Genomic DNA, 23,728 nt, shown 5'->3' with positions numbered 1-23,728 from the left:
GCTGGCTGCTGTATGAGACATTTCGTTGGCAGTGGTATCTTTTGATGTGTCCTTGACTTGGAATGTTCCTTTAGCCCGCTTCTATCAGGATGAAACTTAAAGCTGAGGGTTTCCTGGATCTGGCATTTTGAGAGAGTTGCTACTCCAAGCCCATACTAGTCATCCTTTCCCCTTAACAGTACAGAGCAGCGCCACACTAGAGTGGGGAGGAACAGAAAGCTTCAGGGCAGGACTGGACCAACCTATCCCAGTAGCCAACACCCTCGGGTTCTGTGTGCCTGACCCTAGCTTGGATGTAGGAAAGACATAGGAGTACTCTTCATGAGACATCAAGGCTACCGTAGCCCACACTAGGCCTTGAGTAGAAATGCAAGGTAAAGAACTCGACTTAAAACAGCTATCAGAAACACAGTGGTTTTTGTTTATATGTGCAAGGAATTGCTGTAGGACACCACGAGAAGTTGGGGAGGTGCATTCCTCTGGCTCATCTCGGAATGGACTACATCTTCTTCTTTTGTGCCCTGACCTTTGAGCCAAGAGCCTGCAGATCTGAGTACAGGTTCCGTTTCAGGATGGCACTGCTGCACAGCAAGGCCCCTTGCAGGGCCCCTATCAGCCCACAGGTGAAGATGTCCTGGCCTAGGAAGCAAAAGCAATGACCCATGAATATCTACCCCCATGAGGATGGGAGTAACAAGGGTTGTGTTCATCCCTCCATATCAAGGCCACCCTAAGAGAGACAGCTTCAGATAGAGCCCAGAACGATAGCCAGCCAAGGCAGCCCAGCTCCTGGTATAGGCTAGTGGATGAGGACAAAAGACTATGCCAGGGAAGCCCAGATTCTGGCAGAGTGAGGCAGTGTACCTGTCAGGTAAAGGTTGGGGATGGGGGTTTGGGCTCTCATGGAAGCCATCGCATGAGGATGCAGACGAGCCAGGTCATGGTCAGCCCCATAGGTAGCTCCTCTGGGTGCAGCCAGATAGTACTGGTTGGTGAGTGGGGATCCTCCAGTCACACTCTCCACCTGAGGAGGCAAAGGGGCAAAGCAAGGGTGAACAAGGGAATCTGCAAAGGCCTGATCCTTCTTTGGGACTCTTGTTACTTCGGGCTTTATTCTTCTACAGAAGAAAAGACAGTTAAGGGATGTGTTATCACCTCCAGCACTGTGTAAGTCAGCCCCTACCTTGCCCTCCAGCTGTGGGAACAGTTTCATGATCACTGACATAGAGGCTTCCAGGAAGGCATTTTTGAGGGTCTCATAGTCAACACCCCGCTTGCCCTTTGGCTCCTCCTGCCACTCTTCGAACCATTCAAAGGCCATGGGCACCAGCACAGTCATTGTGGATCTGTCTGCAGGTATAAGGCCGTGTTATTGCTACTTGGCCCTGCCTTGCCCTACACCCAGCTTTCCTGGACCTGAAGCCCTACCTGGGAATCGGTCTTCCCAGGTTGGATCCTTGCTTGATGGGAAGGCAATGAAGAGAAGGGGAATGTGTTCTGGAGCCTTTTCCCTGGGCATAGAGACATAGCGCTCCATCCTGTGGATGAGGGAGGGGCCATGATTGCCAATCTCTAGGCCTTTTCCCTCAAAGCCACCAGCACTACCCAAATGATGGTTCATCTCCAGGGACTTCCCTTGGGGGAGAAACCGGCACGGCTTTGGTGTAGAAAGCCTTTCTAGGAGTCCATTGGAGACTGCACCTCCTCCCTCAACACACATCCTTATTCCTAGAACCGTGTCAAGGGTGGAAGCAGGGTCTTGTGGGATGAGGCCCAGTGTTATCAGTCTTCCCCACCCCCTCACATCTTACGCTTTGTCCATGTCTGTGTCAAAATAAACATAGTAGTTGGTAGACTGAAGCTTAAGGTCCTCCTTGGTGCCTTTCAGACAGATGAAAATTGAGAGCATGCTCAATCCAGGCCTTACCATCGCCAGCTGCTTCTTCACATCTGCAGAGAGAGCCAGTGAGGATCGCTTTGCAGGAGTTATGACCAGACAACCACTCCCATAGTCATGGGTGCTGGTCCCTGCTGATTCAGAGCAGAGCTAACTCACAGCACCTCTGGACAGTCAGGCCGTTTCAACCCTCTGTATACCTTTAGATTTTTCTTTAATTATAGATATATATGGATAAAGGCATGTCAGGATGTGCAAGAAGCCAGAAGATAACTGTCTTCTTCCACTCTAGGGATTTAGCAGCAAGGACTTTTTACACTTTGAGCCATCTCACTGGCCCTTGTTTGTTGCGGCAGGGTCTTGTTTAGCCAAGGGTGACCTTAAATTTCTTGTCTTCCTGCTGCCACCTCCAGAGTGCTAGGATTACAACCAAATCCACTACAGTTATCTTACCTGGTTCTAGGTAAACACAGGGCTGATGTAAGCATTCTAACCAACTGAAAAGCCTTTGTCTGCCCTTTAACTGAGTTTTTTCTATTAAAGCCCTGGTTTCTCTGGCAAAGGAAAACAAATATACAGGCTTTTGTTTCTCAGCCCAGAAGTACAAAGGAGACATTTGCATCTGACCAAACAGTCCTCAGAGCTCTGACTGCCTTGGTGAAGGGCCCCTCTTCCCCTCTAGTCCTAGGTTCCCCAGATATAAGTGTTATGTTCCTGGTAACCCAGACCAGAGATAGCTAGAGGGGTGCCCAAGAAGAGGGGAGCTTACCCAGGCTGGGCTTATAAGCTCCACAGATGAAATATTAGTTCAGAAGACCAGTCTTTTACCTGGCAGATATCGGGCAGTCTCTGGCAACAAGTGCTGATAGGTATTGAACATTCCTGCATTAGAGATGACAACTGGGCAATAGATGTTCACCAGCTCTTGTCCCTTCTTCACACTGACACCTGCAGGCACAAGAATTTGGCTGAGCTTCTGTGAGCTCTGTGGAGACAAAAAAGGCCTATACCCTTCTCCATATGTCTCTGAAGGGCTGGGAATATAGCCCAGTTGTATAGTGCTTGTCTACATGTTCCGTGCACCCCTACCACCATAAACAAAACCCAGGAAAGTGTGAAATGCATCTCTCGGAGCATTAGCTGTAGTCATGCCATGATGACATATTCCTGTAATCCTAGCATTTAGGACGTAGAGGCAGGATAATCAGGAATTCAAATTCACTAGCCTCAGCTAGCGAGTTTGAGGCTAGCTTGGACCACATGAAATCCTGCCTCAAAATATTCTGTCTGTAGCCACACTATCAAGATGTCTCCTAGGACAGGCCCTGTTTTCTCAGACCCAGAAGCTCCTCCAGCCAAAGCAGGCCCCGGGCACACTGCAGTCATTTAGCCGCTGTCTCAGCGCTTCTGTGCTCACCTTCTCTAGCTCTTCTTACCCACCCATATGGACTTGCTTATCTTTAGCCATGTCCTGCCAGCCCAAGAACATTGGTTCTATGGAATGCCTGCCCCTCCTTCACTGCTGCCAACTTCTACATCCACAAGACTCCTCAGGTGACTCGGCCTTCATGAAACACCAAAGGTTCTGCGATGTACTGTAGCCTGTGTGTCCAACCTCATCTCTGGCCACTCACAAAACCATGATGTCAAACCTGACCTTTTGTAAGAACTGTAGTTTGATTCTTTAATTTTGTGTGGGGGTAGGAGTGCGAGAGCCCATATGTGAAGGTCAGAGGACAACTTGACAGAGTTAGTTCTCTCCTTCCACCATGTAGGCTATGGTCATCAGGTTTAGTGACTAGAACATTTATCCACTGAGCTATCTCACCAGCTCAGATTCCAGCCTCTTACCTTGCATAAACAGGCTGGCTTCCACCCCAGCCCGCTGACCCCACAGCTCAGTGCAGATCTCTTACCACACGCTCTCCCAGCTGAGTCCAGCAGCACACTCTGTACAGTGGCCCTGGTGAGGACAGCACCCCCTGCCCGCTGGATCAAAGGGATAGTGTGGAAGGCGATCTCACTGGAACCCCCTCGAGGGTAATATGCCCCTTGTAGGTAGTGGTCAACCAGCAGAGCGTGCATGGAGAAGGTGGTATGGCTGGGGGTCACTCCTACAGAATGAAGCAGGGAAGAAAGGATGAGCAAGAGTGGTCACTTGGCACCATTCTGGAAAAATAGGGCTTCCTGTGAAGGACCACATGGATCCATCCTAGGATCCAAATGTTCCTGAAGGCCCAGGGTAGATGTGATCTTAGTGGAAGATAAATACACTCCCTGAAAACCATTATGCTTCCAAAACCAAGGAAGTCACTGACACTGTTGGCTAAAGAGAAAAATCAACCTTAAGCAGTGTGATAGTACCTGCCTACAATCTCAACACTCAAAAGCTAAACCAGAAGGATCGTTGATTTAAAGCCATACTAGGCTACAGAGAGATCCAGACCAGGCTGAACAAAGTCAGAACTTATCTTGGAGGTGTGGGGGTAAGGGAGAAAATGCATTTGGCTGGGCTCAGTTAGCCAATGCTCTCATAAGATGCATGAAAGCCTGGATTTGATCTCCAGCACCACATACGCTAGACATGGTGGCACATACTTGCAATCCTAGCACTAGGAAGGTGGAGGCAGAAGGATCAGGAATTTAAAGGCATCCTCAACTACAAGAGTTCAAAGCTTGCCTGGAAGACCTTGTTTTCAAAAAGGAGGAGAAAAACAAAATTTGTGGGGGAGAAGAAGAAAAGATAAAAGGGAAAAGAAAAAAGGTATATTCCAGAAAGTAAATTAAAAAATCATTTCTACCAGAGTCCAACAGGGGTCGGACTTCTCAGCCCTTATCCACAAACCCCTGCAGGCCTGGGGTCTGTTCCGGCTCGTTTCTGCTAGGCAGATGGAAAGGAAAGAGCAAAGCTGTGAGAGAGAGCAGCCGCCTAGGAAAGCCTGGGCTAAGAGCCACCCTGGGCTAACAGCCACCCACCGTAAGTGGGGTAGATGTAGCTGAGCACAGCCTGGAGCTCACGGGAAGCCCCAAGCTGCTGCAGGACTTCAGCCAGGCTCTGAGTAGACGCTCGGCAGAATGGAGAAAAACGGGTCAGCAGCCCAAACTTGTTGAGGAGCTGAGTCAAGGGCAATGGGAGGAACTTGAGTATGATGGCGTGAGAGGCTCCCCGGGCCACCACCTGGGGAGAAAGGGAGAGTGAGGCTCAGCTCTGGAGCTCGGGAGCCTAGTCACCACCGCAGCCGCACTGACACAGGCCCACAGCACCAGCTCTGGAGCTCGGGAGCCTAGTCACCACTGCAGCAGCACTGACACAGGCCCACAGCATGTACTCTGAAGTTTTGGACTTGAAAAAAATTTAATTCAGGAAGGTATGGTGGCTCAGGCCTGTGATCCCAACAGTTGAGATGCTACAGCAGGAGGACTGCCATGAGTTCAAGGGCACCCAGAGCTATACCCTGACATACAAGCCAGGACTATATAGCAAGACTGTCTCCCTCACCACAAAACAATAACAACAAAATGGGCCCTGAGTTTTTCTCTCATTCTTCATACTCATATGAGACTTTTTGCTCTTCCATTTCCTGATCCAGAAAGTATTGGTGTGTGTGTTATTGGTGTGTGTGTGTGTGTGTGTGTGTGTGTGTGTGTGTGTGTGTGTGTGTGTGTAGATAGAGAGAGAGAGAGAGAGAGAGAGAGAGAGAGAGAGAGAGAGAGAGAGAGATATCTGAATATTCAGGAACTCCTGGTCCTCCTGCTGGGATTGTAAGTTACACCATCATACCCAGTTTATAGGGTGCTTGGCATCAAGTTCAGAGTTGTGCGCCCGGCCGGAGCCATGTCCCCGGCATTCACACTCCTTTCCAGCGTCCCAGGTCAGAAACCAGGTGTGATTTCTGCTGAGTCCCAAACCAGCCAGAGCAGCATTGTGACACTCTACTTCAAATGCACAAGACAACAAGTCTGGCTCATCTCAGAGGACATCTAACTTCCTCAAAGCCTGACTTGCCAAGGGTACCATCTAGAGGCCAGAGTGAAGGTAGCAGCTGGGGAGCCAGGCAGGGCACAGACATATACAAGTGCACACTGGAACCAGGACAGACATGACTATCTATCCCTTCTTGCCTCCCCACCTCAACTGTCTTCCCCTACCCTAGAGTGACTTCAGTAATGAAAAGGCCAGTCTTGTTGGAAATAAACTACGGATGCTGATCATGATCCAGGCTACCTTAACCAACTCCATGTACTTGTCAATGACGGCTTCTTCCTTGGGGAACTTCTCCTTCAGGCCCTGGATGTATTCTTTCCTCCCACTGTACATGGGGAACTCCTTTCGGCCATTAGGCCCTTCTAGTATCATCAAGTCAAAAGGGGAGGCCATGGGGGCCCAGTCCAGTTGCCCTTCAGTGATCTGGTCCAAGATAAAACGGCCAATGTTGCCCTCCCGCATGCGTCCGATATAATGAATTCCTGTTGGGAGGTGCAAAGAAAAGGAGATAGAGAGATAAGGGGAATTGGGCCATGGAAATATGCCAAGTAAGGAGGAGGTTGCCCTGCTTGGCTATGTTCACGGCCAGAGAGGGCTGCCCACCCTTTCTATAGGAAACAAACCAGAACACATACCACCCAATGCTTGCTCAATAACTAGGCCATCAGACAGAAATGAAGGTGCCCAGAGGAAGTTGGGACCTCCAAAACATCGAAATACCCCCATATCACTCAATAGTGCATGTTCCTAGCCACCTAAAGACAACCCTCGCTCCCAGCCCGTTTCCACAAAAGCCTTACCAGTGTCAAATTCAAGGCCATTTTCCCCAAAGGTATGACAACAGCCGCCCGCCTTGGTATGTTGTTCCAGCACAAGGACTCTCTTGCCAGCTTTAGCTAGAATCACAGCTGAGGCCAGTCCCCCAATGCCACTGCCAATCACCACTGCATCCAGCTTCTCTGGTACTCTGCTGACTGAGAAAGCTGTAGAAGGGAGAGGATGGAGGGTGGGCTTCTCAGACAAGGGCAGGAAAGTGATGTCAGAGAAGCCCGAGGGCACTTCTCTAGCTTGTACACTGTCAGATGTCTCTAAGGCAGCTGGCCTTAGCGGTGTACTCCTGTGATCCCAGCACTTCAAAGGTGGACTAGGAGTCCAAGATCCTCCCCCAGGAAGCCAGCCTGGGATCATTAGACCCAGCCTCAAAATGGAGGGAAGAGAGACAGACCTCCCCTCTAGTGTAGTTTACTCTTGACTAAGATATCTCAAAACATTCTACTAGGGAATACCTCGGACCAGGCAGGCAGATTAAACAGCAATGAGTCTTAACCCCTACTCTGTACTTGAGGGATCTGATACCTTTCAAATAAAGTAGGAATCAGCTAACTACTGTAGAACAAAACCAGAAAGATGACAACAGCACAGAGCTGTAACCTCAGTCCACACACTTCTGTGAATACAAGCAAGCAAAGACGGCAGTAAGGCACAGGGCGGGGTCTGGGAGTGGGAACTGGGTTTCTTTGGAAGAAGCAAAGGTCTATGAATGCCAACAGAGGTGGGGCAGGCAGAGCTGCTCAGAAGCTCTGAGAAGTCACAGCGGCAGCCTCAGAACAGGAGGAAGGCTGGTGTGCAGGACACCCAGCAGAACCAAACTGGAACACACGGTCAACACAAGACCTGATGTTTGTTGTTTTCTCCCGGTCTCTTTTCCTTTCCTCCTTTATTTACTTATTTTCCTTGATTTATTGACTTGGGTTTTTTAGAGACATGGTTTCACTATATATGTAGCCCTAACTGGGCTGGAACTGCCTATGTAGAGATCCACCTGCCTTTTCCTCCCCAACACTGGGATCACAGGAATGTGCCACTATGTCCAGTAAACCTTCTCATTAAATCCATTGCCCAGCCGGGCGGTGGTGGCGCATGCCTTTAATCCCAGCACTTGGGAGGCAGAAGCAGGCAGTTTTCTGAGTTCGAGGCCAGCCTGGTCTACAGAGTGAGTTCCAGGACAGCCAGGGCTACACAGAGAAACCCTGTCTTGAAAAACAAAACAAAACAAAACAAAAAAACAAACAAACAAAAAAAATCACTGCCCAAGGCTGAGTGTAGGAGTTCACAGCTTTAGTCTCAGCACTCAGGAGGCAGAGGTGGGAGGATCTCGGTGAGTTCCAGGCCAGCCTGGTCTATATCAGCAATAGCAAGTTCCAGGACGTCCAGAACTACAGAGAGACACTGTCTCAAACAACTAAAAAATAAATTAGAAGAGAAAATCACCATCCAAGCCATGATGGCCCACATCTGCAGTCCGTCCTCCATCTGTCATCTCCTGCTGATGGTAGTTGGAGTGAATCCGAGGCACATTTGGCCTACATAGCAAGTTATAAACTAGCCTGGGCTACAAGTATGGGACCTGCCTCTTCCCCAGTCCACAAATAATAACAATAATAAAATAACTGGGTGTGTTACCCTTAGAAAGTAGAGGTGCAAAGTTCAGGAGTTCAAAGTCAGTCACCAATAAATAGTGCAGTTGAGGCTAGCCTAGGCTAGGCTAAAGTTTACAAGTCAGAGGCTCCTGGAGGTCAAAGAGGTGATCTTTGTTTGATTTTTGAAAGTTTTGCATTTGGGGGTTTTGGTTGTTTGTTGTGTGTGTTCAGACAGGGTCTCATTGTGTAGTCCAGACTGGAATTAAATTGTTGCACCACTATGCCCGGCTCCAACACTTCCTTAAAACGTTGAAAGCCAGGCACGTTGATGTATGCTTGTCATCTCATCATGCCGGAGATGACTGAAGAAGAAGAGGACTGCTTCAGGTTTGAGCCTGGGCTGCAAAATGAGTTAGAAGCCAGCTCCAGTACAGAAGTGAGACCTGTCTCAAAAACACAAACCGTGGAAGCGCTCTACACGTGTTTTAAAGATGGCGGGTTGACTGGAGAGCGGAGTTCTTCTCTCTAACCAGTAGTGAAATTACGACGTTTTAGAATCAAGCTTCAATCCTATGAACTGGGACTACTACATTTTGCCTGTCAAACTGCTTGCTGGGAAAACTTTCTGTGCTGCTTCCCTACGTTCCCAAGCATGCACAGAAGTATAGGAAAAAGTTGGCTCCAGAACCAAGTAGGGGAAAGGTCTCTTATTCTGGGGACGCCAAGAGCTGAACAGATTCCAACTGGCGGGGCTGGAACTAGGTTGTGCCAATATCTTGGGTGCCAAGAGCAATGCCCTCACCCAAACCTTCAGAACCAAAGAACACTAAAACATGGAACCTCCATGTGCAAATAAGTTTTCCCGGCACTTTACTAATTGGGGAAACAGAGGCCCATGCCCTGCATGAGCACAAGGCCCGAGAGCAGTCCTGAAACCCACAGCCCCTCTAGCTGACCTTGTTTGAGGACTTTCTTTCTAGCCTCCTTGTCGGTCACCAGGGGTTCAGGGGGCCGCTTGACATCCTCCGCGAAGGGGTTCGGGGAACTTCGAGCGAAAAGGCTCACATAAACCCTGTGGAGGACCACCAGCAGCAGCACGGCCAGCAGCAGAGCAGTGATCCACATGTTGCCGCCAGGACTCGGAAGACCGCGTCCTTTCCCTCTGAGCTCGGCTTTTATAGCTGAGGCTCCGCCCCTCTAGTTTGTCCTCAGAGGAATACCAGACAAGGAAGGGTCGAGGTATTTTGATTCACGCCCGCGCAAAACTGATGAAGATTGTCCACCCTGAATCTCCGTATGACCTTTGCGGTGCAGGATTTCAATTGCCTAGTGGGAAGTGTAGTTCTAGCGCGAGACAGACGCCATTGCACGCCTGCGCCGTGAGAGGATGTGTGACATCCTCCCACCCCGCCACCGGAACGCTGGGGACGCGTCCGGTGAGCCCGGGTGGGGGTGGGGGGTGAGGGAGGTGAGAGTGAGGGGGACGATGTGGGGTGGAAGTGGTCACCGCGGGGCCACACAAGGCTGAAAGTTGCAGGTCTGAGAGAGATCCCGTCTGGGAGGCAGAGAAGACCTGGGTCTCTGGTGCCTGCTCTGCGATGGGTTCGCTGAAACCTCGGAGGCAATTCATTGCTTTCCCTCCCTCTCCCCTTCCAAGCAGTGAGAAAGTTTCTGTCCCCACACAGCCTCTGTCTGGGTATCTCGATGAGTTGAGACCCTGTTGAGACCTGCGCAGGAGCTCTCCTGAACCTGTGTCACTCACTGCCCCAGGACTGGCAGCTGCAACGGGTCCCCGACTTTACCCCTAGCTGGATCCCCTAATCTTAACCATTCTACTGGTGTCTCAAAGTACAGAGCCACATAAGAACAAGCCTCAAGAAAGACTAAGTCAAGGACCATCTTAACTATGTGTGCGTTTGCATTTAAGGACACAGCAGCTTCTAAATCAGCTTTTCAGCCGGTCTAGATATCCTACCATCTTAACCTGACTTAAGAGGGATTTGTTTGTATAGGAGGCCCATTTCCTCAAGTACACCATCAGGAGGAATGGCCTCATAACTTTGAGTATTTTGTCCTTATTACAGGCCCCAGCAGTGCTCCAGTCCGGTATGTAAAGCAGGTCATGCTTCTGTGCCACTCGGTTCGTTTTCCACACAGTAACAGGAAGGCCTTCCTGAGACTTTGTCATACCTGACTGTTACCCTGCCAGGTTAGCTGATGTGTGGGTGTGTGTGTTGTCCTATGCTGTCATTCAGGCCAAGATGGAAGGAAAGGAAAAGAGAGGTAGATGCTGAGTTTCCAGGGGGAGCTAGTTCCTGGGGTGCTGCATGTAAGATATTACCACCATCCTTCCTAGATCACGGCCAGCCAGGTGTCTAGCCCGAAAGCTTGTTTGTTACTGGCAGTCAGTCCTTGGGGAATGTAATATTCCCTTAGTGGAGGACTGACTCTGTGGACAGGCTGACTTAGTCCTCTGAGTCTGTGAAGTGTGATTGTCGGTATATGAGAACCATCCACTCACATTTCCCCCTCAGTATTAGGGACTGAGCCTCGTTTCCTGCCACTAAGCTACAATCCCAGCCTTTCCACACCGACTCTTTGGTGTGTGGGTGTGAGTATGCATGCTCATATAGGAACAGAAAGACCAAGGGGACCATAAATTGCCCTGTTCTGTTACACTGTGCCTTACACCTTTGAAGTTGGGTCTCTGTCTGAACATGGAACTAGGCCCAGTGACCAGCGGTCCTTTTATCTTCATCTACCAGAATGCTGGGAGCCAAACTCAGGCCTTTACCCTGAAGCAAGCTCTCATGTCCACTGAGTCATCTTCCCAGGCCCTTGTGGTTTTTGCTTTTTTTTAAAAATTTTATTTGTTGGGGGTGGGGGTGAATGGAGCAGTGTGTGCCATGGTGCATGTGTGGAGGTCAGAAGACAATTGCTTCTTTCCTTCTACCAGTCTTGTAGGTTCCCTTAGGGACTGAACTCAGGTCATCAGGCTTACCAGCAATCACCTTTGACCCATTGAGCCATTTCACTTGCCTTTGTTTTTTTTTTTGTTTGTTTGTTTTTGTTTTTTTGTTGTTGTTGTTTGTTTTTTGTTGTTGTTGTTTTGTTTTTATTGAGATAGAGTCTTGCTATGTAGTCTCAACTATCCTGGAACTCTATGTAGATCAGGCTACCCTCAAATATACAATGATTCTCTTGCCTCTGCTTTCAGATTTCTAGAAATCTGGGTATGGGCATACATTCATGGGGGTGCACATCACCATGCTGATCTGGTTTTTGTTTTTTTCTAGTTGTGGCGATTGAACCCGGACGTCACATGTGGTAAGCAATAGCTTTACCTCTGATCTGTATCCCGGCCTTGTGTTTAGTTTTGACTTTCACACATCAATCCTCCCCCTAAGACCTAGAGACGCCTGTTCATGAGAAGGCTGTTTCCTCGTGACACAGACTTTTGATGTGATCACATCTTTGTCCGGCCCTTTTCCTGAGGCAGGCGTCACGAGATGAAAGAGCAGGGCTGGAGTGCCTAGCTTTTGTCTCCAGCCTTGAGAAGTAGAAGCAAGCCTCAGCTACATGGCAAGTATAAGGCCAGACTGAGCAGCATCTATAATACCTTTTCTGTATATTTGTGTCCTTATTGAGAAGGGCTGGGAGGGAAAGGGAGAAGGGAAAAGCTCCTCATCAGTTAAGAACATTTGTTGCCCTTGCGGAGGACCGGGATTTGGCTCTCAGCACCTACATGGCAGCTCACAACCATCTGTAACCCCAGCTTCAGGGGTTCCAGTACCTTTTGGACATCTGCACATACATGGCAGACACACACATACACATGAATACATGAATAAAAATCATACATTTAAAAAATATTGGGTGTGGTAACACATACTTGTAATCCCAGCATCAGGAAAGTGGATACAGGCGGCTCTCTCAAGCTCACTGGCTGGCCAGCCCTGACTGCTCACTTGGTTCCAGGCAAGGTGTGCAAACATGTGTACACCTGCACATACATGAACCTTGAATATACATGCGTGTGTATACACACACAAGAGCTGATCTGGAGGGGTAGCTCACTGGTAGATACGCACCTGCACCTGGCATGCATGAAGACCTGAATTTGATCCCCAACACCAGCACTTCACCAGAGTTGCACGCACATACGCCCACAGTTTCTCACACAGAGAAAGAGTTGACCAGTTTGGCTTGGACATCATCTTGCATTTTGAGTTTTTCTATCATTCCAGGAAACAGGTCCAATATTGTAGGCCCACAGCTCCACTCGTGTCTAGGATCTGGAAAAAAAAACAAAAAACAAAAAAACAGGGCAATCACCAGTCAGTCTTACCCCCAATAAGCCACCTAGGTCATAATGATGTCATGGCCAGAAACAGACCCCACTTCTTAAAACAGTGCCACTGTTTTCTAGACACTGACAATCCATCCCACCCCCCAATCCTCTTTATGGTCCCTCCAGTCCCATGGTGTGTGCAGTAAACAGTAGACATCTGGCTAAGTGTCTTGTTTATTTAGAATTAATTCACAGTTGCTTAAAGATTTTAAGTCTTTTCCCTCTTGAACAGAGAGAAGCATGACTGAATGATGAAGCCAGTCCCTCCTACCCTGTTTCTGTTTTTCCAGAGTGAGGCTGTACGGCTCCCAGGGGCTCCTTTCAGGACTCACAGAAACCTTCTGCACCTTGGTGATGGCACAAAGGGACTGTTTCCTTACTTAATGACTGCCAAGCAGGAAGGTGAAAATACACCGCTTGTCTCTCCTGGCGGCTTCCAGCCTCAGACCGGTGTATTGAGCCCCTTTCAGAGGCCAAGGACAAGGCTCACCTGAACTAGTGCTCTGGAGTCATGAGTGAAACATCTTGCTCTTTCCTTACTGGGAAAGAATTTCAAGATGGACAGGTGAGTGCTCCTACTTGGGAAAGAAGGTTCTGGCTTGGGGATGTACTGTTAGTGAGACAGAGACTGTGGAGTTTTATAAATATTGAGAGGAAATGATCGTGTATCTTTGTTGTAGGCGATTCTGGGCTGAAGGCATAGTTCAGCAGTGACCATTAGCTGCAGGTTCCATCTCCAGGACAGACAGACAGAGAGAGAACAGAGACAGGAGGGTCTAGGCCGTCATGGTGAGACACCTGTGAGCCTAACACTTGGGAGGTAGGGACAACAGGGTGAGGACTTCAGGCTCATCCTCAGGTACATGATGAGTTAGTTCTAAGTCAGCCTGAGCTACAGAGACCCTGCTCAAAACAGAAGCATCCGGCCTCCTGCAGGTGGTACCTTGTTTTCTGAATAACTCACAGAACCTTGATTCCTTTGGCTGGGGCCGGGGAGGGAGAGAGCATCTGAAATTCCGTAAGAAGTCAGTATGGCCTGGACTCACCAATCAACTCCCTGTCCTCTTCCCTGTCTACCACTGGCTTTGGCAGACTGTCTTACTTAGCTGTCTGTGGCTGTGATAAACACCACGACCAACAGCAGCTTGGGGAGGAAAGGGTTTATTTCACTCCCAGCTTACAGCCCATTCCTGGGGGAACTTAGAGGAGAAATCTGAGGCAGCAGCTGAAACAGAACCATGGAGGGGCACTGCTTACTGATTTGTTCCTCAGGCTCACATTCAGTCTGCTTCCTTATACCTCCCCGTACCCCCTGACCAGGCACTGCCCACGGTGGCTGGGCCGCCCGTCATCAGTTGTTAGTCAAGAACGTTTCAGCCAGGCAGGGTGGCATACGTACTTAATCCCAGCACTCAGACGCCAGAGACAGGCAGAGATCTCCGTGAGTTCAAGACCACCTGGGTCTACATAGTGAATTCTAGTCCAGCCAGGGATACAACGTGAGATCCTGTCTCAAAACAACAACAAAAAACAACAGCCTTGTCTAAAGGTCAGTATGGCAGAGGCATCTTCTCAGTGGAGGGTCCCTCTTCACAGATGGCTCTATTCTACGTCACATTGACTAACTACTAGCAGCATACTGGCCACCACCCTGGGCTCCTGTTCTGCACAGTCACAGTGTATGTCCGCGTGAGCCTGGCCGTCAGCCCTACATTCTGGACCTTCCCCTTCGTCTTGCTGGCTAGAAATGGGATTCCAAAGCCAGAATTCAGACAAAGCATTTCTGGGGTCTCCAGGGAGATCATGCTCAGAAAAGAACAAACTGTTCTTTCTTCTAAAGGGAAGTCTCTGGAAGGGGACTGAAATGTAGACAGAGAAGAATGTAGTGTTCTTTGTATATAACATCAGGAATTACCAAATATTACTGAGAGAATTTCAATAAAAAATTATAGCTATATTTTGTATTTGTACTATGCTGTTGCGTATGGAAAACATCAAAGGCATGTTCCTATGGTGCCTCTTTCAGGGAAACTTGGGTTGCATGCAAGGGCTTTAGAAGACTTAAGAGAGCTAGAGAGATGACAACACTGGCTGTTCTTCTAGAGGACCCGTGGCAGGTGGCTCATACACACCTCTAACTGCGGCTCCAGGGGCTCCGATGCCCTTTCTGGCCTCTGCAGGCCACACACACACACACACGCCATAAACTCACACAGATATACACACCAAATTTTTAAAAATCAAAATAGAACTGGGTGTGGTGGCATACACCTTTAATCCCAGTACTTGGAGGCAGAGACAGGTGGATCTCTGTGAGTTAGTCAGTCAGAAGCCAGCCTGATTAACTTAACAAGTTCCATGCCAGCCAGGCAGCCTAGTTAGACCCTGCCTCAAAATAAAATATGGAGCTGGAGAGGTGGTTCAGTGGCTAAGAGCGCATGCTTCTCTTGTAGAGGATCCAAGTTCAGTCCCTGCACCCCATGGTGGGTTACAACCACCTGTAGTTCCAGTACTCAGGCATCTGATGCCTTCTGCCTCTGACGGTACCAGGGATGTGTGACATTCATCGGTGTACATGCAGGCAAAGCATTCACATCCACACACATAAAATAAGTCTTATAAAAATAGAGTTTCTTAAAGGACTCCTTTCTTTAAAAATCAAATCAATCAATCAAGACTTACAGAGGCGAGGCCAGCTCTAGCCAGATGCTAAGAAAGGCCAGGCTGGTAGAGAAGGTGGACCTGGTATTGGAAGGAGTAGAGGACACACAGACTCTTGTGCAGGAAATCCATGTAACATCAGAGGTCAGAGGTGAGGTGAGGGTCTGTAGTGGGCGTTGGCATTGGATCACAGAGGGAGATGATTGTACTTAGACATTTTAAAGTCAGAAATCAAAGAGTCTGCTCTACTGTGGTGTGTTGGGCTTCCATTCTTACAGTGGTCAAAACTGGGGTCAGGAAAATAAACGGGTAAGACCACTTGCCACAAGAACACGGGGACGTGAGCTTAAATCCCCAACTGCACATAAAAAGCCAGACTTGGCCACACAGCTGCCTATAGCACCAGTGCAGTCAAGAGCAGAACGGGGTCACTGCCAGGCTAGCTCCAGGTCCACGGAAAGATTCTGTCTTCAGGGAATAAGATGGATGAGAATAGGAGAGAATATCCAGTTTCCCTCCCTTGGCCTTCCTCGTGCACATGGGCATGAATAACTGCACACACTCGCATGCACAGCAGGTGGGGAGGGGAGAGAGAACACAGATGTTAAGGCTGTATGTACGGAGTTTCATGGAGATAAATGAAAGAGTCAGAGTAGCAGGATGATCTGGGTTTCTAGGGCCCTGACACAGCACTGAGACAATTCCTATGTTTTGTGGCTGGTTGGTCAGTTTATGACAACCATCCCCTAAACCTCCAGGTGTGCCACACTGCCCCTGGCTAGTTATCATTCTTCCTCCTCCTGTTCTTTCTTCACTTCTTTTTTCTCCTTTTTTATTTTTTGAAACAGGGTCTTGCTATGTAGCCCAGGCTGGCCTTGAGCACAGATTGTCTTGCCCCAGTCTCCCAAGTGCTGGAGCCCAGGCTTGTACCACTGAGGCAAACTGTGCTATTTTTATTTATATATTTTAGAAAAGATAATATACTTACATATTCCAAAAAAATCTGAAAGAAAGAAAAATAATAGTAGAAAAAAAAAGTTGTCTTCTGTCTGTGTGGTCACCTTGTTCCTTTTATAACTTGAATATATGGTTCTTGAGTATGAATTTTGTAGGTGACAATGTCTGTTACAAGGTCAAAGGTTAGAAACATCAGCATCTGGTGACTTGTATCCTTTGACCCCCTCCAATCAAAAGTTATTTTTTATCCTGTTTTTTGACCTTTGATAACCTGACCATTAAAACATTACCTCAGAATAGTTCATATGCCATTTATTTATATGTATTAATCAAGTTTCTCTAGAGAACAGAACTGATAGAATGAACACACACACAGATTTATGAGAGTGGCTTACAGGGTGTGGTCCAGGTAGTCCATCTGAAAGTCCAAGAATGCAGTAGTTGTTCAGTTCATGAGGCTAGAGTCTCCGCTGGTCTTCAGTATACACCAGAATCCCAAGAAAACAGGCTCTAATCCCATGAAAAAGGTGGATTTGCCAGCGGGAGTGAGGACAAGCAGGCAGGGCTAAAGCTTCGTTCCTCACGATTGTTCTTTAGGCTGCCAGCAGAGGTATGGGCCAGGCTTAAAGTGGTCTTCCCATTTCAAATGATCCAGTCAGGAAAAGCCCTCGCAGGTGTGTGTATCCAGCCGCTCAGCTTTTAGTTCATTCTAGATGTAATCAGATCGACAACCAAAAATAGTCATCATAGCGCATTTTTATTTTATTTTATTTTATTTTATATTTTATATGTGAGTAGACTGTAGCTGTCTTCAGACACTCTAGAAGAGGGTATCGGATCCCATTACAGATGGTTGTGAGCCACCATGTGGTTGCTGGGAACTGAACTCAGGACCCCTGGAAGAGCAGTCAGTGCTCTTAACCACTGAGTCATCTCTCCAGCCCCATAGTGCATTTTTAAAAAATACTTGGGGCTAGAAAGATTGCTCAGCAGTTAAGAGAACTTGCTGCACTTCCAGAGGAACTGAGTTCACTTCCAAGAACCCATGTTAGAGGACTGTGACCAAAAGATCTGTTCCCTCCCCTTGAGTGTCTGCACACATATGACAGACTTGGATACACAGACACACACACGTGCACACACAGACACACACACGCACACAGACACACACACATGCACACACACACGTGCACATACAGACACACACACACACACATACACGCACACAAAGACACAGACGCACAGACAGACACACACATGCACGTACATAAAAGTAAGGGAAGTTTTAAAGATAATAATGTGCTTTTGAGCTAAGGAGCAGGGTTAAGAGCCTGCCGTGCAACATGAGGACATGAGTTTGGATCCCCAGAACCCAGGTAAAGCCAGATACGGTGGCCTGTACCTGCAATCCCTATAGTGAAATGGGAGGTGGAGATGAGAATCCGCTGAAGTGCCCTGCTAACCTGGCTAGAGACCCTGCCTTACAGCCAAAAGCCGATGGGCAGTGAGGAGATGTACTTGAGGTTGGATTCTGACGGGCACACATGTACCTACATAGCCTCACACTTGAAATTATTTAAAATGATACTTCCTTTTGTGTAAATCAGGCATTGCCTCTAGACTTACTTTTTGTGGGGGTTTGTTGTTGTTTGGTGTGTGTGTGTGTGTGTGTGTGTGTGTGTGTGTGTGTGTGTTGGGCCAATCTTGCTTTGTAGCCTAGGCTGGTCCCCCAAAGCAGCATCCTCCTGTCTCAGCCTCCTATGTGCTCAGATTGCAAGGTGGTTTACCATTCCCAGCTTGTTTTGGTTGGTTGGTTTGTGGATATGGTTGGTTGAATTTTTTTGAGATAAAAATCTCTTATGTGTGTTTTTCACATTTATTTTTATTAATCCTTCAAGAATTGTGTGCGTGTATACAATATATTTTGATCATATTTGCCCCTTACGTCTGCCCCTAACTCTTTCCAGAAACACCCCTGGCTCCTCCTAAACTCATGACCTCCCCTTCATTTAAAAAATAATCACCCAGCAAGTCCAGTGTGTGTTGCTCCAGTGTTTGTGGGAGTGCAGGGAGCAGATGGGCATTCGGATGTGCTGGGGCCCACACACTGTAGAGAAAACTCTCTCTCCCTCTCTGTCATGTGGGGTTTTGGTTTATTGTTGTTTTTAACTTACTGGTTTATATGATTTTTTTCCCTACCATGTTAGGAGGATTAGCCACATCTATGGTGTGATGTGAGTGGGGACGGTCACACCTGTGCCTGTGATGTGAGTGGGGACGGTCACACCTGTGCCTGTGATGTGAGTAGGGACGGTCACACCTGCGCCTGTGATGTGAGTGGGGATGGTCACACCTGCGCCTGTGATGTGAGTGGGGACAGTCACACCTGCGCCTGTGATGTGAGTGGGGACAGTCACACCTGCACCTGTGATGTGAGTGGGGATGGTCACACCTGTGCCTGTGATGTGAGTGGGGACAGTCACACCTGTGCCTGTGATGTGAGTGGGGACAGTCACACCTGCGCCTGTGATGTGAGTGGGGACATTTGTTCAAGGGCTTCCCCACTGCTGTGTGGTTTTTCTTCTTTTGTCACTGTGGTTTGTCATTGTTTTGCTTTTTTATACCCTACTAGGGACAAGGTTTGCTGAGTGAAGGGGCTGGGCAAAGCGCTTCAGTGAGCCTCACTGACACAAGTCTCAAGACTTGCTATCACCAGAGCAACCTACATAAGATTCCTTAAGGGCCTGGTGAGATGACTAGGCAGTAAACCTGCTTGCTGCCAAGCCTACTGAGCTGACTTCAAGTCCCCAGACTCACATGGTAAAAGGAGAAACCCAGCTCCAAGTTGCACTCAGACCTGCACATACATACATACATACACACATACATGCATGCATACATACATACATGCATACAAACATACATACATTTAGTATTGCATTAAGTAATCCTTTCATAGTTTTTCCTCCCCTCTTTCTCTCTCTTCTCCCTCTCTTTCTCTTATGGTGGGTCCCCTGACCACATTCATCCTACACGGTGCTGTACCAACTACATACTCATTTTAAGATTATATGAACCCAATGCCTGAAGCAAAAGTCTGGCTGCACCACCCACATCATAGGAGGCGAGGGCTGAATTAGACACTTCTGCAGCCTACACTGGCCTCAGATGCTTGACCCTGCCTCTCACCTCCCAAGTTCACCCCCATACCTAGTGGTTCGCCTTTATAATATTGTAGCTAACTTCTCCAAAATTTATTTCTTTGTGATTCTAGGAAAAGGTGAGAAATTTAAACTATGGTCTGAGGGAGATTATTACTGCGGGAAATTGACCCAGGTCTGCCTGTTTGTCTTGCAGATAGAAAGTGTCTCTGCTGGGCTCTCTTCATCGCACAAGGACAACAGTGCACTTATGGCTTTCAGAGGAATTCCTGTACGTATCACCCATAAGCTTTTGTGTGCTTGGGGCACAGGAGGGCATAGACTTCCAGGAGCTCACACTCTGGGAAAGCACAAACCTGCCACACAGAGCCGTCTGATAAGATCACACCACCCAGAGGATGAGCATAGAATGCACTGGGGATGCCTGCAGCACACCACAGCCTCAAAGAGGTCGTGCTTTGTGTTTATTTACCATTCAACAAGGCAGACGCTTGTCCCCCACATTACCCAACTGCAACAGTCAGTTTGCCAGGAGTCCCACTTTAAGTATCACTTTAGGCCAGGCGGGGGTGGTGCATACCTTTAATCCCAGCACTTGGGAGGCAGAGGCAGGTGGATTTCTGAGTTCGAGGCCAGCCTGGTCTCCAGAATGAGTTCCAGGACAGCCAGGGCTACACAGAGAAACCCTGTCTCGAAAAACCAAAAAACCATAACAAAACAATAAAAGAGAGAGAGAATCTGAGGCAAGAAGACAGAGTTGAAGGCCTGCCTGTACTCCATAGCAAGACCAAAACAAGACTGAATTTAGAGCTGGGGTGTACCTCCGTGTAGTGTGTGTGCTCAGTATGTACTGGGCTCTGAGTCAGTCCCCAGCATGTGCACATGTATGCACATGTGTGTGTGTCACACACACACAGGGACTGAGGAAGTAGCTCAGTCAGCATGAGGTGCTGAGGAGGCAGAGGCAGAAGAGTCTTGGGACTCACTGGGCAGCTAGTCTAGGCAGATCAGGGAGCCCCAGGTCCCAGTGAGAGCCCCTGTTGCAAAAGGCAAAGTGGAAATCTCCTGAGAACACCCAAGGTTAACCTCTGGCCTACATGAGTGTGTGCTCATACGTGCATGTTTTTTTTTTTTTTTTTTTTTTTTTAAATCAGTCCATCAGAATATAGACTTCCAGCCTCGAATTTCCAGATGTTTCCTACACAGTGGGTGGGAAGAGCTGTACATAGGGAGACATGGATCCTACCCTCACTAAAGGCCATCTGCCCCTACAGATCTCAGAGCTGAAGAACCATGGCATCCTCCAGGCGCTGACTGCAGAAAGTAATGGATGGCAGCCAGGCGGTAACTATTCCTGAGGGCCCCGAGGGTTTGGGTGAGACCCAGGTTAGAGCCTCCAAGAATCCACTTTCCGTGGTCTGAATCAGTCTTGCTCTCACTCTCTCTTTCAGAAGTTTGTAGGTTCATCATTCCCCATCAAAAATTAGAAGCAACCCTGGGTTAGGAGCTAGGTTATCTGTTGGTGGTTTGCTGTGTGCTTCTGGGCAAGCCATCTACAGTGAAAATCTCAAAATTATATCTGTCTGTCTATCTGTCTGTCTATCTGTCTATCTGTCTATCTGTCTATCTATCTATCTATCTATCTATCTATCTATCATCTTTTATTTATGGGGAGGTAGGTGTATGGGCCAGACAGAGGATGACTTGTTGGAGTCAGCCCTCTTCTACCATGTGGATCCCAGTGATGAACTCAGGTCATCGGACTTGGAGGCACCGAGCCATTCCACTGACCCAGCAGTGAGAATATGAACATGTCTCATCGTCACAGACAGTGTGAAAATGAGGCTGCACAGGCTGGGAGTGGCGGTACATGCCTTTAGCCCCAACACTCGGGAAACAGAGGCAGGTGGATCTCTGTGAGTTCAAGACCAGGCTGAAGACCAGCCTGGTCTACAAATCTAGTTCCAGGGCTATTACACAGAGAATCCCTGTCTTAAAAAACAAAACAAACAAAAGAAAATGAAGCAATACAAGTGAGAGGCTTCAGGACTCTCCACTCTGCTCTTTGCAAGGTGTTTCCCAGTGCCATACTTTCAACTCAGGTCCTGTGTTTGCTAGTGTATTTTAAAGAAAGATATTCTCATATTCATTAGAATCTTGGAGATATATCCTCTGGCGTAAACTCTGGCTCTCTTACGTATGTGGTTTTGAACACATGTCTTAACCTTTCTAGTCATCCTCTCTTCTGCTAGAAAGTAAAGATAGGCAGGGGCTGGGGACAGTGGTAGAGTGCTGGCCTGGCCTCTGCTTGCTCTGGATCCCAGCCCAAGCACCGTGAAGGGGCAGCCACAGTGGGAGTAGTAAGTAACTGCTCACAGTAGGACCTGGGCCAACAAACCCGGTAAGAATGAAATGAAACAGCACGGTGCACACAACAGTATACTCTGTAGTGAGCACCCAATCACATACACCTGTTGTATGTTTCTTAAGAAGATGTATTTGTTTTTATTTTATGTGTGGGTGTCTTGACTGTGTGTGTCTGTGCACCACTTTCATTTAGTGCCTGCAGAGGCAAGAAGTAGATATCAGATCCCTAGAACTGGAGTCACAGACAGTGGTGAGCTGCTCTGTGGGTTGTAAGTCAAACCCAGGTCCTCTAGAAAAACAGCCAGTGCCCTTTACTGAGCCACCCCTCTAGCCTCTTAATAGTATATATTTTTTATCTTTAAATGCTACACAATACTGGGAATGTAGCTTGCTAGTAGAGCACTTAGGCCCAATTTGCCCAGGGCCCTATGTTGTTTGGTGTTTTGAAACACACACACAAGTAAATAAAAGAATATATGTTTGTATGTATGTATTTATATAAGTATATATATATAATATTGCTGCCACGCCTGAGTTATCGTCCCAGGACCCACATGGTAGAAGAAGAGAATTTGTCCTTTGATCTCCACATGTGCACTGTGGGATGGGCACTCTCACACATAATAAATAAATGGAATTTCAAACCTTTTGTTTTGTTTTGCGATAGGGTTTCTCTGTGCAGCCCTGGCTGTCCTAGAAGTAGCTCTGTAGACCAGGCTGGCCTGGAACTCAGAGACCCACCTACTTCTGCCTCCCAAGTACTGTCTCAAACAAACAAAAAGTAATGCTTTTAGCTGCTAATTTCTAATTTAGCTAATTTACAGAATGACTGAATCAGTGCTGATTGATGGATGAATGGTAGAGGCAAAAAAAAAATCAAGTCAGCTAAATAATAAAAGAAAGAAAAATAAAAATGTGAGCTGCATTAGTTATTCTAGAGAAAATTTGCTTTTTATTCTCTCTCTCTCTCTCTCTCTCTCTCTCTCTCTCTCTCTCACACACACACACACACACACACACCTTCCTGTGGGTTCCATTTTAGGATTGTCTTCAGATCTAGCCAGGAAGGTCAGCCTGGCTCCAAGAGGACAGGGACAGTGCATACAATTTAGTCCTTTCTGAGACACCAGCTGGATAAGACTAACTCGGACCTTTGAACTTTCTGTTGCTTAGCCATTGTAATGGCCCTCTCCCTGCAGCCAAGGTTTCCTCTGCTCCTGGCTCGCTCACAGACACGGTCAAATTGCTTGTAGGTAAAAGGTCACAGGATTAGAGCTCGGTCTCTTGATGATAAAGCTTCTTGGAGACCAGAGTCAAAAGGAGAAAGTTGGATGAGCTCAGCTCCACCAGCCTTCCTGCTGTTGGTCCACACGTCTCACTTCGTTTTGTTTTCTGGGTTTTGTGTAGCCCCTGTCTGTCCTGGAGCTCACGCTGTAGATCAGGTTGGCCTTGAACTTGCCATGATCCTCCTGCCTCTGCCTCCTTAATACTGGGATTACAGGAGTGAGCCATATGGCTCACTCTCTCTTTTTTAAAGAATTACTTGTTATGCATATGTGTGTGTCCACATCAGTGAATGTCACCGAGTGCCTGTCAAGGCCAGAAGAAGATGTTGGATGCTTTGAAGCGGGAGTTACTAGTGGCTTTGTGCTGCCAGTATGGGTGCTGGGAACCAAACACAGATGCTTGGAAGACCAGCAGGTGCTCTTAGCTGCTAAGCCCTCTCTCCAGGCTTTCCTTTCTTGGAGGAGAGCTGAGGACCAAACCCACAGCCTGGCTCTTGCTATGCAGATGCCCTGAGCCAAACCCACAATCCCTCATTCTTCTCCTTTTGTTCAGCCACTCTGTCCTTCATTTTTTATCTCCCACACAGTCTTGTGTGCTAAAGGTTGGACTTTGTTTCTCTAGACCAAGTTCTGTTGACAGCTC

The 23,728-nt window shown here is 47.9% G+C and overlaps 2 protein-coding genes across 6 annotated transcripts in view; one reads left to right on the top strand and one right to left on the bottom strand.

The window, feature by feature from the left end:
• Positions 1–400: 400 nt before the first annotated feature.
• Retsat (retinol saturase) lies at positions 401–9,607 on the bottom strand. The gene is made up of 11 exons (XM_034512163.2): positions 9,259–9,607; positions 6,683–6,865; positions 6,123–6,364; positions 4,874–5,075; positions 3,814–4,011; positions 2,726–2,845; positions 1,812–1,950; positions 1,429–1,538; positions 1,184–1,350; positions 865–1,024; positions 401–639 (listed from the first exon to the last, which is right to left on the bottom strand). The coding sequence occupies exons 1-11, from the start codon at positions 9,425–9,427 to the stop codon at positions 500–502; spliced, it is 1,830 nt and encodes a 609-aa protein (XP_034368054.1). The 5' UTR covers positions 9,428–9,607; the 3' UTR covers positions 401–499.
• Positions 9,608–9,613: 6 nt separating this feature from the next.
• Positions 9,614–23,728, top strand: part of Elmod3 (ELMO domain containing 3) — a 37,416-nt gene continuing 23,301 nt past the window's right edge. Inside the window, exons 1-6 of one of the 5 annotated variants that reach the window (XM_034512309.2) lie at positions 9,614–9,738; positions 10,387–10,511; positions 11,599–11,629; positions 12,944–13,218; positions 19,629–19,703; positions 20,707–20,776. In XM_034512309.2, coding sequence (XP_034368200.1) covers positions 13,165–13,218; positions 19,629–19,703; positions 20,707–20,776 — 199 coding nt within the window. In that variant the 5' untranslated portion in view covers positions 9,614–9,738; positions 10,387–10,511; positions 11,599–11,629; positions 12,944–13,164. Of the gene's footprint in view, positions 10,213–10,386; positions 10,512–11,598; positions 11,630–12,943; positions 13,219–19,628; positions 19,704–20,706; positions 20,777–23,728 lie in introns of those variants that run through there. The other 4 variants (XM_034512310.2, XM_076939919.1, XM_034512311.2 and 1 more) reach the window with 4 other exon arrangements.

This window comes from Arvicanthis niloticus, chromosome 9 (genome assembly GCF_011762505.2).
Source record: "Arvicanthis niloticus isolate mArvNil1 chromosome 9, mArvNil1.pat.X, whole genome shotgun sequence".
In the NCBI taxonomy this organism is placed as follows: Eukaryota; Metazoa; Chordata; class Mammalia; order Rodentia; family Muridae; genus Arvicanthis; species Arvicanthis niloticus.
The sequence above is the reverse complement of the archived record's forward strand: the minus strand, read 5'-3'. Positions and strand labels throughout refer to the sequence as shown.